The following is a 15,707-nucleotide window of genomic DNA, read 5'->3' as shown; positions in this document are numbered from 1 at the left end:
CTCAGAGGTGCTGTTGTACTGGAAGCATCACACTGACGGGTTTCTAAAGTTCTCATTGATCATTTCATGGAGTTTCTGTGGTAAACACTGTCCTGTGACGTATGTGTCATGGTGAGGGTCATGAGGGCTAACCAGCCCCACTCCTTACTCCTCATATTTCAGCCTGAAGCACAATAACAGCCTAAACCTAACCAGGAGGCTGTAACCTCAAAGGGACTTCATGGTTAGAAATAAAGGTTCAATGAAATGAAGCAGATCATAAAGACACGAGTTCCAACTTTAAAAGAAGCATCCACACGATGACGGCACAGCAGAGGAGCACTTTCTCTAACACACTGATTCAGTTCCACTGACACAAGGACACACACAGGAAGGCACACACACACAAGCCTTTATAAGAAACAACACAATCATCTGCGCTTGACTTGTCAATCCAAGTCCTTAGCCCATGAGCCCGCGGTATCAGACCACAGATATTCTCTTACTTTGAAAAAATAAAGCCAGTTTTCAGAACAGACCTGATGTTTATGCTACAGCCTGTTTACCAATATAATCAATATCAGATATCAGAGCAACAGAAACCTCGGTGATCAGGACGCTGGGACTGAGAACAGGAAGTGGCTCAAACGTCACAGATTCATGACGTCACCCTGAACTCCACTCACGGAGTTTCTGTCGCCAATGTGGTTTTTAAAGTCCCGTGATAAAGGCGGGTCTTTCTGTGAATCCGCACGCTCATTGGCTAATAACTTGAGATTATTTTTGCCTCCACTGACGGAGCCTGTTGTTCCCGCCACAGAGACACAGTAATGTCAGAGCGGTGTTAACACTCACCCTGCCTCAGCACAGCTCTCACTCTCCTCCTGCTCTCTCACACTAAACGGAGGCTCAGCTAAACTCACTTCCTCTCTACTTACAGGAAACCAGCGCTCAGAGGAGCCGACCGGCCTCACATTTCACCCACAGACACGAACAGCGTGGAATTATTTTATGTCATAAGAAGAAACATATTCATGTAAACACTCACCTGCCTCAGCTCCACCTTCCTCCTCCTGCTGCTCTGAACGGAGGCTCAATACTTTCACTTTCACTACTGCTCCCTAAACACAGAGGATGCTGGGACTTGTAGTTGTTTCCTTCCGGTGCGGTCTTCCTCTTTGTTTGTGTTTGTGTTCAAGTTATTTCGATCATGTAAACATCAACAGAACACGTGAAGCCACACAGAGTTTGTATGTCGAGGTGGGTAGGAGGGTTTGAGGGTTTGGGGAGGGCAGAGGTCTCTCAGTCTTGACAATCCACATTGATGGCATTGCATCTTTCAGCGTGTTTGTGGGTCGATTTGGATGCTCCAGGTGTGAGAGCAGCCACTCAGCCTCTACTGCAGATGTGTGTCACAAGTTAATCTGGCTGTAGGCTATGGCACTTGGCCACAGGTGGCGCTAATTGACTTGACTCCATTTGAGTGCACACAAAGTAAACTGCACACTTGTGAAGCGAAAACGCTGAAATCGCAGTAATAACACGTACGAGGGGAACGATAACGAAGACCAGATGCTCCTGATCGTTACTCTTGCTGTCCTGTGAACAGCATCGGCGTGCTGTTAATTGTTTGCTTTTGTTTTGGCGATCGCCCCGTGAATGAGAATATGACCAGGTAAACCCGCGACATTTTTAAATAGTTTGTCGTTCAACAGCAACAAGACTGACGGAGTGTGTTTGAGGAAACCTCACAAATGTCACAGATGAAATATTTGGTGTTTATTTGCTGGTTTGTCGGTAGCAGCTCCTTCAGAGTAAGTCTACCACACATCTGTTTGACCAACACCAGTTGATTTGGATCACCGGTCCAAACAATTTGAACCATTGTTGTGTTTCCTTTTGTGTTGAGTTTGACTGATATTTGCTGGATAGCAAATGTTTTAAAGCTATGCAACCTTTATCTGCACATAGCAGTTAAACTGTTTAGATCAATCTTTATTGATAATATACATTATTTATTTATGAATTACTGTGTACACAAGAATAAGTTAATGTATTAAGATAAACTGGTGGAAATGTTTGTATTATTCTTGTGATTTTTTTTTTATTGGCCCTGTTTATTTACAGGCCAGGTGACTCTTTAGGGGTTTAAAATGCCGAGCCAATGAACGGCTGGGAGCAGGAATCTTTCTTCACTGAAGCTTCCACTTCCACGGGTCTGGTAGGAAGTTGTCAAGGACGACGTCTCTCTCCCCCCCCAGCTCATTATTCAATCGCCGTAATCTTTTTTGTTTTCCCCTCGCCTGTACTGTTAGATTCTTTTGCCATCAGAATTATTGTCTAAAGGCAAAGAAAGATGCCCAACGGATTTACTTTACCAAATGGACCATCCCAGCCTATTGATCTATTTGATTCACCTTTGCTTCTATTGTTTATTTTATTTTATTTTCACTTGCTGAACATGGGACAGACTTGACTGGGGAAAAGAAAGAGGGAAAGAAAAACAGTGGGGAAGAGGGACGGCGATAAAGGGCAAAAAACAAAAACCCACAAAACAAACAGACAAAAAATCCATCTATCAATCACCTGGATCACCTGTTGAAAGAAAAAATAGAAAACAAGCAAAGAAAAAGAGAGCAATATAATAAACAACATCATTGCGATGATCTATGTGAATATAACTGTAAATACTAAATATTGAATATTATTGTGTAAAATGTAAAATTGACAGAGCACAGTGTGCTTTGAGGTAGCAGCCAAAAAGGGTGTAGTTTGTGTGTGTGAGCACCCGTGTGTACACCTGTGAGCATGAACGCGCTTGTATTTAAAAGGTTCCTTCATGTAATGATCTGCTAGAGGGTGTGGGGGGGCCATAGCCCCGTCCTCCAGGGCATGAAGCAGGTATGGAGGAGATCCAGGCTCCAGCCATCCAGAGGCCCTCAGAACACAAGAGACCAAGGAAGACCAACAGAGGGGCAACCGTGCCACTATCCCGGAAAGAGCTGAGGAGAGTCCCAGATGAGGGGTCAGCCGCAGAGCAGAAGCCAGGGGGGGTTGCAGCGACGTGCCCGTGAGCTCCATCAGCTGTGCCAGAGTGACCGAGCCCCAGGCCAAGAGGCCGAGGGCACCCCACCCCCAGGCTCCAGGCCCCGACAAGCAGCCACCAGGAGTGAACTGGTGTGTACCTGGACGCCCATCCCCGGACACAAAGAACCACCAATGCATCGATTTCTGAAGGCGTCTGCCACTGGCAGGGGGAGTGGTGGGGGGAGATAGGCCTCCATGCCTTAGAGGGCCTGAGATGTCCCCAGAGAGGTGGCATCTGATACCCGACCTGACATATACAGGGAGTGCAGAATTATTAGGCAAGTTGTATTTTTGAGGAATAATTTTATTATTGAATAACAACCATGTTCTCAATGAACCCAAACAACTCATTAATATCAAAGCTGAATGTTTTTGGAAGTAGTTTTTAGTTTGTTTTTAGTTTTAGCCATTTTAGGGGGATATCTGTGTGTGCAGGTGACTATTACTGTGCATAATTATTAGGCAACTTAACAAAAAACAAATATATACCCATTTCAATTTTTTATTTTTACCAGTGAAACCAATATAACATCTCCACATTCACAAATATACATTTCTGACATTCAAAAACAACTCAGCGACCAATATAGCCGCCTTTCTTTGCAAGGACACTCAAAAGCCTGCCATCCATGGATTCTGTCAGTGTTTTGATCTGTTCACCATCAACATTGCGTGCAGCAGCAACCACAGCCTCCCAGACACTGTTCAGAGAGGTGTACTGTTTTCCATCCTTGTAAATCTCACATTTGATGATGGACCACAGGTTCTCAATGGGGTTCAGATCAGGTGAACAAGGAGGCCATGTCATTAGTTTTTCTTCTTTTATACCCTTTCTTGCCAGCCACGCTGTGGAGTACTTGGACGCGTGTGATGGAGCATTGTCCTGCATGAAAATCATGTTTTTCTTGAAGGATGCAGACTTCTTCCTGTACCACTGCTTGAAGAAGGTGTCTTCCAGAAACTGGCAGTAGGACTGGGAGTTGAGCTTGACTCCATCCTCAACCCGAAAAGGCTCCACAAGCTCATCTTTGATGATACCAGCCCAAACCAGTACTCCACCTCCACCTTGCTGGCGTCTGAGTCGGACTGGAGCTCTCTGCCCTTTACCAATCCAGCCACGGGCCCATCCATCTGGCCCATCAAGACTCACTCTCATTTCATCAGTCCATAAAACCTTAGAAAAATCAGTCTTGAGATATTTCTTGGCCCAGTCTTGACGTTTCAGCTTGTGTGTCTTGTTCAGTGGTGGTCGTCTTTCAGCCTTTCTTACCTTGGCCACGTCTCTGAGTATTGCACACCTTGTGCTTTTGGGCACTCCAGTGATGTTGCAGCTCTGAAATATGGCCAAACTGGTGGCAAGTGGCATCTTGCCAGCTGCACGCTTGACTTTTCTCAGTTCATGGGCAGTTATTTTGCGCCTTGGTTTTTCCACACGCTTCTTGCGACCCTGTTGACTATTTTGAATGAAACGCTTGATTGTTCGATGATCACGCTTCAGAAGCTTTGCAATTTTGAGACTGCTGCATCCCTCACTATATCTCACTATTTTTGACTTTTCTGAGCCTGTCAAGTCCTTTTTTTGACCCATTTTGCCAAAGGAAAGGACGTTGCCTAATAATTATGCACACCTGATATAGGGTGTTGATGTCATTAGACCACACCCCTTCTCATTACAGAGATGCGCATCACCTAATATGCTTAATTGGTAGTAGGCTTTCGAGCCTATACAGCTTGGAGTAAGACAACATGCATGAAGAGGATGATGTGGACAAAATACTCATTTGCCTAATAATTCTGCACTCCCTGTAGACACATAGTTTTCTACAGTCAATGGTTCAAACCTTTACTGGAGCCTCCCAGTGTACAAGCCACAAAAGTGCAGCTCATTTCTGTTTTTTTTTTTTTTCTTTTTTTGCACACAGAAACCCTTTGTATAAGAACATCTTATTAAATAACAATAGTACAGAAATGTTAAATAAGGTGAAATACTCAAGGGCCTTCCTGCTCCCATCTTTCCTTTATCTCCATGTTTGATTTTCATGTCGCAGCTTCCTTTTGCTCTGCTGGCTGCCCTGCCTTTGTAAAAAACAAAAACAACAACAACATGGCAGGTTGAACTGATTGCTTATGCTTTAGGGTTTTTTTTCAGTAAATTTTATATCTAATGTCCTTTTTTATAATGGTTAAAAAAAATATGCTGTGGTCAACGAGCTCGATCACTTTTGGCGCCGATTGACTTGTTCGCACTCCAGGCCAGTAGAGGGCGAACGGCTCCAAGCTGGTTTGCTAACTACCAATCAAAACAACAGGAGAAGAAGAGAACGCGGACGGTACAGTGGCGTCATTTCATTGTTCATTCATTGGTATCGAGGCCTACGTCTCTTTATAGGTGAGCTGGGGGTTTTGGTGTGAAGACGTGACACGACTCTTTATGTGTGCGATGTAAAACTTACGTTGTGGTGTTTATTAAAGAAGAAAATTAATTAACAGGCCAAAGTGAGTGAGTCTGCGGCTAGCGAGCATTAGCTTCCTGGACGTATTACAGTCAAAAATTATAAATAGCAGTGGATGAATGGTGAAGAGTTGCGAACTAAACGCAGTTTACATAGTTTAGAAATTGGGAGCAACACGTACCTGGGGCGTTAGGGTTCGTTATCGTGTGATTAATGTAACATACGGATTAGTGCTAACAAGCTAGCTACTTTACGAGTGCAAAACTGGTGTTGACATGTCTCCGCTGACAAATGAAGGCAGTGTAATATGAAGGTGGTACTTTTCCAAATACAGCATACACACACAAAAGTTAGCACATCTGCTCAGCAAAAGTCTGTTTATGTCACTCAGCCCCAAAGCAGCTCCTGTCACAGCCCCGAATTCAGCTCTTCTCATCTGCCGATCATTTTGCAGCAGCAACATGTAGTTACAGTTTAAATGAATTGTGTAGTCTCTGTGTGTACACTTGACCACTCAAGTAGTCACACATGTCAGATCGCCTGTGATGAGTACAAATAAGAAGCTATCCTGCCAGTGTCTGACATGGACATCATTCTGACCACCACAGACAGTCCACACGTTGAATCTTCTGCGGTCTAATAAAAGAAGCTGGTGAAAGCTGAGTGAATGATTCTCTCCTTTTATGTGACTTGATTTTGGCCTGTCCTCATTGATGTTTGGTGTGAACACATTCAACAGTTTAAGCAAACATGCCCTGCCTTGTTAATGTTTGCGAAGGCCTTTGTATTAGCTGAACAATTGCTTTTAGATTTCGTTTGTATTTATTTGTATAAGGCAGCAATTTCATGACATTGTTAACCAACAGAAATGGGCAATGGCCCTCACATCCTTTTAGATCAATAAGTATGGAATGTGTTCCTAACAGACATATTTCTTGATCTTCTAGGATACACAGAATTCATCATGGTGAAAATTTTTATTGGCAACCTTGCCTGCAATGCCACAGCAGAGGAGCTACGGGAACTCTTCGAGAAGTACGGCAAAGTCACAGAATGTGACACTGTCAAAAACTATGGCTTTGTACACATGAGCAACATGAGCGAGGCAGAGGAGGCCATCAAAAACCTCCACCAGCACCAGCTGCACGGCTGGCGCATGAATGTGGAAATGAGCAAAGGGAGGCCTAAGTCCACCACCAAACTGCATGTCAGCAACCTCGGGGAAGAGGTCACTAGTGACGTTTTGAGGGCCAAGTTTGAAGAGTTTGGCCCAGTGGTGGAGTGTGACATTGTTAAGGACTATGCCTTTGTTCACATGGAGCGAGTCGAAGATGCAATGGAAGCCATCAGTAAGCTGGACAACACAGCCTACAAAGGTGAACGCTCGGGCAGGGGAGTGCAAGTTGTCTTCTCTGTACATGCGATTTTGGATTCTATTTTGCCGCCGTAGGGATAAGTAAAGTCCTCTTGCTGATGTATTTCCACAGAGTATAGATAACCGTTGCTTTAACTGACGAGTTAACTAAAAATAATCACAAGTTTGGAAGGTCTTTTTGTAAAACCAGTGGCAGTGTACTTGATGAATGGGCACTGCACTGTCATTCAGTCACCTGCACGTTTTTTCGCTTTTCTCAGTCATTGTCACTTTAACGTGTTTAATGGTCGTTAAGAAGCTTTCCGTGTCAGAGTCCCCACGGTCTCATGCGTGTCTTCTCTTTCCTTACAAGGCAAGCTGATGAGCGTACAGCTATCCACCAGTCGGCTTCGCACTGCCCCGGGAATGGGAAATCATACGGGCTGCTTTGTCTGCGGGAAACACGGCCACTGGTCGAAAGACTGTCCAGTTGCTCGGAACGGTAGCCACAGTGACGGCATGAGAGGCCGCGGTGCCCAGGCCCCGCCACACGGTCTCCCAAGTTATGGCAGCTACGGGATGGCCTCACCTGCAGCAGCTGATTACATGAGTGGCTCTGCATATAGTCCGGCTAGTTACGTAGGTGGGTTGCCTCCACCTCTTCCCCACAGGCTTAGCGGCTACGCCTCTGAGCCAGGGGATCGGTACAGCAGCAGAGCACCAGGCTCCTATGCTGATAGGTCACCAGCCTTTGATCGTGACCATTTCTATAGCAGCGTCAACTATTATGAGAAGTACAGAGCTCATCCTTTTGGCTCAAGCTATTTTGAGGATCGGCGCATGTCCTACCTTCCCCCTCCCCCACCTTCCTCCATCTCAAAGCTCTCATCCAGTGTAGATCCCTTTGAGCGTCAGGCCCTGCCTCCGCCTCAAGCGCCTGCCGCATGCTACACAGGTGAGCACACCCCGACCAGACGAGCAGCTGTCCCATCGGCCAGCTTTGCCTATGAGCGAACACAACTGTCGCCTGCCTCTGCCTCCAGGAGCTCATACACAGCTGCACGACCCAAGGGTCATTATGCATCACGTTATGCGCCTTACTAAAGCCAGGTGAGCACCACAGTCCATAACGTTACTTTAAGACATTAGCAGTCAGCGGGCACTGACGCGGTTCTGTGTTTGTCTGAACTTGGACTGTTTTTAACGTTCTGAATCTTTTAAAGTTGTGGTAAGTGTCAGCACTGTTTCTCAGGAATGCTGTGCTCTCTTTCTAGGTCTGTCTGTGAACTGCAAGACTTTTCCTTTGCCGTCACTTCAAGTGTGATTCCTTCAGTCTGCGTTGATGTACGGCAAAGAGACTCTGTTTGGAAAATGGTGTCCGTATCTTCTAGGCATCTGAGATGCCAGTGGCCTGCAGACGACTCGTCCTTTTCAGCCATGTTCCCCTAGCTTGTTTTCTGAAGGGGCGATTAGCAAATGTCACACTTTGACATTTTTCTTACTCTGCAGGTTTTCAGCTCGGGTTTTAGCCAAGTCTTTCTTTCTTTACATGTCTCTCATCATTTGTTGCAAATTGTTCAAATCGGCAAATAATAATTTTTGGTCTTTCTTTGTCATTTAGACATATTCTTGTTCAGTTAATACATGTTTTGTTTTTTAAGATTGCATGAAGCATACCTCATTCCACATAATGGCATAGGTTACCTGTTGCACAGAAGAATTGGATTTTGCGCTTTCACACATTTGACATGTGTGTCAGTAAAACGAATTTGGATAAAGAGAAAAAAGTGTTACAAATGATCATCATTGCTGCAGCATCATTGCTGCAGCATCATTGCTGCAGCGGGCGGTAACTCTCAATGTGTATTTTATAACAGGTAAAGCCAGACGTGTGGAATCGAATGGTGCAGCGTTTCCCTCTGTAGTGGATTAAAAGGCTAAAGGCAGCAGCAGGGAAATGGATGTGTGTGCAGTCTAGCGTTCAGTTAGCATTTACAGAGGGATACTTTGAGTTTAAACCAAAGTTAAGCCTGGAGATCACAAACATTCCAGCTTTTTTCTCATTTAAATGTGTCTGTGGGTTCTGCTATTTGTTCATTTTCTAATAATTGAGGTGTCTGCTGGGCTAAAATTCTTCAACTAAGTGACACCAAAGTGAGACTGCTAGCTGATATGGATTGTGCAACTGACAAACGGTTTTCTTCCCGATGATAGTGGTGCTGACTGCCTGTAGCCAACAACAGAAACGAGCCACGGTGTGTGAGATCTCTATTGTATCCATGTAACACTGAGTAGGAACAAGTCTGTGGGGGGACGGAGCAGAGCTGTAGAAGTTGTGAGGCACGTCCTGTGTACTGTTGAAGGTGCCTTTCCTTGTTTTGCTTATGAGTGGATTTGAAGTTTGTATTTTTCATACTAGCTGAAAAAATATTAATATACCTTTTAAAAAAAATCTGAAGTTAATGATTTTTAATAAAGCCAAAATTATTTTGGTCATGCTCGTTTCAGTTTTTTACTTGAGTATGATGAATGCAGTGGTGTGGCTTTTGGTATTTTGTTCTAAAAATGCTCCAAGTATGAATATCAGAAAATAAAATCCAGTTATTTGTCCAAATAGGGGCTCAAGGTTAATGTTCAAGACGATGTCTTGTAAAAAAGAAAGTCTCCATGAAAGGCCATTCTTCACCTATTTAAAATCTATATTTCTTTGAAATTCTGTTTTTTGTTTGTTTGTTTGTTTGTTTTAAGCTCTTCATTGATGTAGAGCCACAGTTGAATTAAACTTTTCAGTGCAGATTTTAGGGAGAAAAAACACTAACCCCCGTCTCTTCATTGTGTTAAGATTCCATTTAAATCTTAACAATTCCATTCCATTTAAAAGAGAGAGAAGTCACCGGGACAAGCCAGGAGAAATAAAAATTATTTTTGACAAACCAAAACAGCCTTATGTGCTGAGCCACAGTTTGGGTCATGTGTGTTTTATTCTGCTGCGGATGGTAGAGTATACAGGACGATCCACTGTGCCCAAACTGGGATGGATCAGAACGAAATTGCCCCCTCTTTCGCTACGTTGTTATCAATAAGGTTTTCATATCAGAACATATTGGACGAAACGCATTGACACTAATCTGTATGTGGTAGTCCAGTTAACTTGAAAACTTTGCTCCGCGAACCGAGATGGGACCTCCAAACTACAGATCCAGCTTTGAGTGGGCTGTGTGTCTCCGCATGAACGCTTTCAAAGACCCAATGATGTGATCCAGCGACTGTATGAAAGAACCTTTTTCACTTTTTATCAGCGTGATTAGGTGCTAATCTTCCAAAGCAAGTCGGATTTCTTAAATGTCACTGTTCAAGTACTGATAATAATGTTTAGAAAAAAACTATTTTACACGTAGTCACGAAGTATATCCTCCATCTTGCCTATTCTCCTGCCTTGGTTTCCTTTGCTCTGCATGTGGAGACGCCATGGCTTAGCTTTCGGTGCTAGCTAGTCCCTCCCAAAAAGCGCTAGCGGGGTTAGCTGTATGTATTTGCCTGCCAACGCGCTAGCCGCCATTTCATTCTCCGAGGGAGGAGACGAGGAGTGCGACTTTTAACAGGTATGAATTGTATTACCCCGTAATTGCGAGGAACAAAAATCGGTTGCGAAAGTGACCCAGTGCACCACAGTTCCAGCTGCTCCAGAAGTGTTTGCTGTAAAAGAGATCTGCTAATCCAATATCCAAGCTACAGCCTCGCGACTCGTGTAGTGAAGGCCGCAGCCTGAATGTTGTGACGTTACGTAAGAGTAACCAAAGCAGGCATAGTATAGTGCGGTAAGTTTAAGTGTGTAAGTGTTTTGTCAGGTTTTGATGCACATTGTAATCAGATAAGCTGCGGTGATGTTATTTAGCGGTGCCGCTAACGACTTTTTTCGGCTGCGTGCTCAGTGTCTGGTTAAGCACCGCGCGGGCACTGCTGTGCTTGCTAATGGCTCGTTCGCGCGTTTCCTTTGGACTCCGCACACCACGCTGGTTCTTTGTAAACTAAACAGCCGATAGAAATGGCTCCGCTGAATCCAGTCCACTGCAGCTTTGTCTGTTGGTCAGCTCCTTCGTCAAACTTTAATTGTTGCGCTTAAACTTTTGCCCAAAGAGCGCGTCCATTACGTTATTCTCCAGTTGACGTTCAAGGCCCATATGGTGACTCGTTAAAGCTGAGTGGGTTATCTTTAATGAAATACTGTCAGAGTGCTGGCTTTGTTAGTATTGCTGCCACTCTATTCTGTGCGGACTGTACCAGTGTTGTTCGTGTTGTCCCCATGAGATTACGTGGAGACTTTCTATACAGTTAACTAGTAGGGGTCCTCACTCCTACATGCCCAGGAAGCCTTGTCAATGGAGAAAAGTCCATAAAGTTTGAGTAGTGATTGCTCAACAACACTGCTGGAAACTCATTATTGCAGAAGTTCACCTTGTAACCTTGGAGTTGTGATTTGGCGCTATATTAATAAAATTGAACTGAATAGCATTTTGTTAAATGAACTGGTAAAAGTTTCAATTCAGTCATCGGAGTCATGATGCTACTAATGCTGAAGTTCCTCTCTTCCTTTAGTGACGTGGACCCTGCACAATGGTGAAAATATTCATAGGGAACTTGTCCCCAGACACCACATCAGATGAACTTCGCTCTCTCTTCTCTCAGTATGGCAAGATTGCAGAATGCTCAATTGTCAAGAACTTTGGCTTTGTGCATATGGATGACAAAACAGAGGCAGAGGAAGCCATCCGCAATCTCCACCAGTATGAGCTGAATGGCCAGCCTATGAACGTGGAATTAAGTCGTGGCAAGTCAAGGGGATCCACCAAACTGCACGTTGGCAACATTGCCTGTACCAACCAGGAGCTGAGGGCCAAGTTTGAAGAGTTTGGCGCTGTGTTGGAGTGTGACATAGTAAAAAACTATGCTTTTGTTCACATGGAGAGAATGGAGGATGCCATGGAAGCCATTAATCAGTTAGACAACACAGCTTTTAAAGGTGAACTCTTGGGCTGGGCTTGATGATTTAATTAAAGTCAGATTAAAGATGTAGTATCAATATTGTTGTTATGTTGATGGGTAAATTATTGCTCAAATGCAGGTGAGTAAAAAGAACTAAGGTAAGTTTTAATAGACAATTCCAACATCATTTTAAAGCTGGTATCCGTAATGTCTTTGGTAATATCCGCCTGTGTTGTGGACTTAAAGGGACACAGACTGGAATTTATGACTCACTCGTCAGGTAAACACCTGTTGTGTGGTTATTCCAAGTATTTGATTTGAAGTACATAGAGTGTACAAATCGGACCAAATGCATAGTCCCATTAAGGGCAGGATTAAAACGGACATGACGTAGTCCTGTTCGTAGAACGTGGTGTTTGACACGCATTTATTCACAGGATCATAAATCTCGGGTTGCGCCGGTGAGATCCACGTCCGCACCACGGGTACAAGTTGAAATTGACGCTCACTGATCACATCGTATTAGTTACCTGTTGTGTTTTCGGTGGTTTAAGAAGCGTTTCAAGTTACGGATTTCAGCTTTAATAACCATATTTTTAGTGCTCAAATCATTAGGTATGTCTTCTTGCTACTGTTGGAATACAATGCAGCCTTTTAGCTGATTGATACAGGCAGGAAATATGAATGCAGGTATAAATCCTTATTGAGTCTTTTCTTTTTAAGGCAAACTGATGAGCGTGAAGCTTTCGACTAGCCGCCTGCGTACTGCGCCGGGAATGGGAGACAGATCGGGTTGTTATCGTTGCGGGCAGGAAGGCCACTGGTCCAAAGAATGCCCTCTTGACCAAAATGGCTACCACGGTTCAGAGCCAAAGTCTGATGGATACGATGCCTCGAGATTTGGCGGGCGGGGTCGCAGCAGGGGTTATCATCCGGACTTCAGTGGCGAACCAGATTACGGTGGCAGCTATGCTCCTGTGCACGGTTTTTCCCGAGGTTCCGGTCACAGCAGCAACATGGCAGGGTACAGAAGAGGTGCAGGCTATGAGGGTGCAATGAGGTATGGGCCACACCCGGGGTATGGTGTAAATGCTGCTGCAGAACATAGCATGGCTCAGATGTATGGCGGCGAGGCAGCATACAGGGGCAACGGCTCACTCTATGGCGCGTTCCCAGCCTACCCGGTGCGACGGTCGCCTTATGAGGAAAGAGATCCGTACGGGGTTGTGGACTACTACGAGAAGTACAGGGCCAATACTTACGGAGGCAGTTATTTCGAGGAACGCCGCGCTGTCCCCTTGCCTGCTCCAGCAGCGTCCTCCTCCACGGCTATAATGAGAGAGCGTCTGCCTCCCTCTAATGTCAACCCATACGAGCGCCCTCCCCTCCCTCCTCCACCAGCCCCAGTCTCTTCATACTACGCACGTGACCGGAGTCCGATTCGGAGAGTTGCTGCCGAAGCAGATGGATATACATATGAGCGTTCGCGCCTTTCTCCGGTGACCGCCCTCCCAAGAAGTTCTACCTATGAAAATCCGCGGGATCCCGGCGCGGAGCGGGCACGGTATACATACTAGTGCTTGTCCCATGCAGTCAGGGCAGAGCTGATTTACAGTAAGCAGGTAGGCTAGCCGAAGTGCCATGTAAACGTCACACAGTGAATCTCATTGCTGTTGTTTGAAGCTAAAGTCAGCGCTCTGTATGTGGGTGGGTGGGCACAGTAAGCAGAACATTTAAGTCTAAATGGTTGGATACATTCACAATATGCTTTGATCTTCTTCCAGGTCCTAATTCACACTCCAGTCCAAACAGTGGCTCAGTTTCCCATCTCTCATTGTCTTGTAACACGCTGTGGTATAGCTGCAGTTAGCAAGTATGTAAAAGCAGGTCCAGCCTGGTTCCTTATGTGACACTGCCACAACTGAATTTTTGCCCTTCTGAAAAAAACATACATAGCCTGAACACATTACATTAGTGCATGGTGCTTATTGTAAAGGTGAGTCTTCTGTTAATAGAACTTAAAGTGTATTCAGCAGCTTCTAATGTATTATGTGCGTTTAGTGTATTTGTGTTAGTGGAAGTATGCCTCATAACTGCAGCGACGGCTAAACAAATGTGAGTGCTTGAAGCCTGAAAACGAGGACCTTCTCTTCCTTCTCATGGTTCCACTTTTCTGTTCGGGATCAGATGAAAACATTTGTGAAATTAAGATGGGAGAACTTTTTTTTTTTTTTTCTTAAGCTACATTGTGTTTGATTTTTTTTTTCTTTTTTTTTCTTTTATTGACAGTAGGAACATTACTTAAATTCCATTGATTTCCATTGCTATGATAAATATGAGATTCACATGTTCAACCTGTAGTAGTAAAGCATTGACCTCGGAACCTTTTTGTCTGTATTGATTTCTCACTATTAGGTTATAATAAAAAAATCTGTCTAAAGTTTGAGGATTGTGACCTCTCTCGTGTGTGTGTGTGTGTGTGTGTGTGTGTGTGTGTGTGTGTGTGTGTGTGTGTGCGCGCGCGCGCGCGCGCGCGCGCGCGCACTTACTATAAGATGTGAAATCGACTGCAGAGTCCATCAGCCCGTGAACACACAAGCGAAGACTGGTGGAAGATCACTTTGTCATACAGAGAATGATAAATGCAACTTGTGACATGAAATATGTCATGACATGATAAACATTGACTTGGACATGTTTATATATCAGAATCTGTTTGGCCAAGTTTGTTTGACTCCAGTTCAAGTTTTTTTTTATGCAAAAAACCTGTTTTGTTTAAAAAAAAAAAACCCTCTTGCTCTTTTACAAGTTACATAGCTATAAATGGGGTGAACATAGTGCAACCCTGGATGAATCTTAGACACTCATTTTAATAGTGTAATACTAAGCCACTGTTACCTTGAATGATATAACAGTGGGCTATTTCTCAGTGTTCATCAGCATGACAGCCTGGGGGAAGAAACTGTCTTTGGCAGCTGGTTTTAGTAAACAGCGCTCTGTAGTGCCTCCTGAAGGAAGCAGTTGCAATGTGAAGGGTCTGCAGAGATGTTTTCTGGCCCTTTCCTAAAACTGGGCCTGTACAGGTCCTTGATGGAGGGGATATATCGGTGCTGATAAGCCTCCCTGCAGAGCTGATTGTCCGTTGGAGTCTGAACTTGTCCTGCTTCATGGCTGACCAGAACTAGTGAGTACTATTATTATTGTTGTTATGATTATGTATAATGTACAGTAACTTTAGTAATGACACTTGGCTGTGTATCTGAAGTTTTACACTGCCAACTTTCACACAGTACGTGGTCTGTCCCACCAAGGGGGAGAGAATTTTAGACCTACTGTTAGCATACAGACACACACGCATGTGCGAATGGTTAAAGGAGGTCTTAGTGAAACTACAGGGCTGTTTTGAGGTGACAGACTGGGAGACACTGTAAACTTGTCAGTGAGGACATCAGTGGGCTTACTGAGTGTATCACTGACTCCATCGTCCCTGCTCAGACTGTCCATTGTTACCTAAATAACAAGCTGTGCATAACTAAGGACATAAAACCCCTCCTCAATGACAAGAAAAGGGGCCTTCTGAGCGGGCAGTATTGAGAAGGTTCATCTTCAGAAGTTTTCTGATGACTCTGCGGTGGTTGGATGCATCAGTGAGGGTGTTGAGACAGAGTACTGAGTTATGATGGACTCTTTTGTCATCTTGATGCATGCTCAATCATCCACGTAGGTAAAACTCCAGAAGTTGATTCTGTTCATCTGGATGTAGCGTTTTCTTTTGTTGTGTGGTACGAGCAGAGTCACCTGCAGCTCAACAAGACAAAGACCAAAGAATTGTTTGTGGACTTTAGGGGGAC

General features: G+C 44.4%; 2 protein-coding genes across 6 annotated transcripts; both read left to right on the top strand.

Annotated features, from left to right (window-relative positions):
- The first annotated feature begins 5,308 nt into the window (after window positions 1-5,308).
- On the top strand, window positions 5,309-9,369 carry LOC101487272 (RNA-binding protein 4.1). Its single transcript, XM_004576082.4, has 4 exons — window positions 5,309-5,455; window positions 6,467-6,895; window positions 7,247-7,983; window positions 8,148-9,369. Exons 2-3 carry the CDS (start codon window positions 6,484-6,486, stop codon window positions 7,975-7,977), a joined length of 1,143 nt encoding a protein of 380 aa, XP_004576139.3. The 5' UTR covers window positions 5,309-5,455; window positions 6,467-6,483; the 3' UTR covers window positions 7,978-7,983; window positions 8,148-9,369.
- A 593-nt stretch (window positions 9,370-9,962) lies between these two features.
- LOC101486612 (RNA-binding protein 4.1) lies at window positions 9,963-14,311 on the top strand. Of its 5 annotated transcripts, XM_004576081.6 has the most exons (4): window positions 9,968-10,475; window positions 11,470-11,893; window positions 12,580-13,478; window positions 13,641-14,311. In XM_004576081.6, the coding sequence occupies exons 2-3, from the start codon at window positions 11,488-11,490 to the stop codon at window positions 13,431-13,433; spliced, it is 1,260 nt and encodes a 419-aa protein (XP_004576138.1). In that variant the 5' UTR covers window positions 9,968-10,475; window positions 11,470-11,487; the 3' UTR covers window positions 13,434-13,478; window positions 13,641-14,311. The 5 variants fall into 5 exon arrangements, with proteins under 5 accessions (XP_012771762.1, XP_076738107.1, XP_004576138.1 ...); XM_012916308.5 differs by lacking the exon at window positions 12,580-13,478 and having other exon boundaries at window positions 9,963-10,475; XM_004576079.6 differs by having other exon boundaries at window positions 9,971-10,475; window positions 12,580-14,311.
- The last annotated feature ends 1,396 nt before the right edge of the window (window positions 14,312-15,707 follow it).

The sequence above is a fragment of the Maylandia zebra genome, linkage group LG3, assembly GCF_041146795.1.
Source record: "Maylandia zebra isolate NMK-2024a linkage group LG3, Mzebra_GT3a, whole genome shotgun sequence".
In the NCBI taxonomy this organism is placed as follows: Eukaryota; Metazoa; Chordata; class Actinopteri; order Cichliformes; family Cichlidae; genus Maylandia; species Maylandia zebra.
This window is presented reverse-complemented; position numbering and strand designations above follow the sequence as displayed.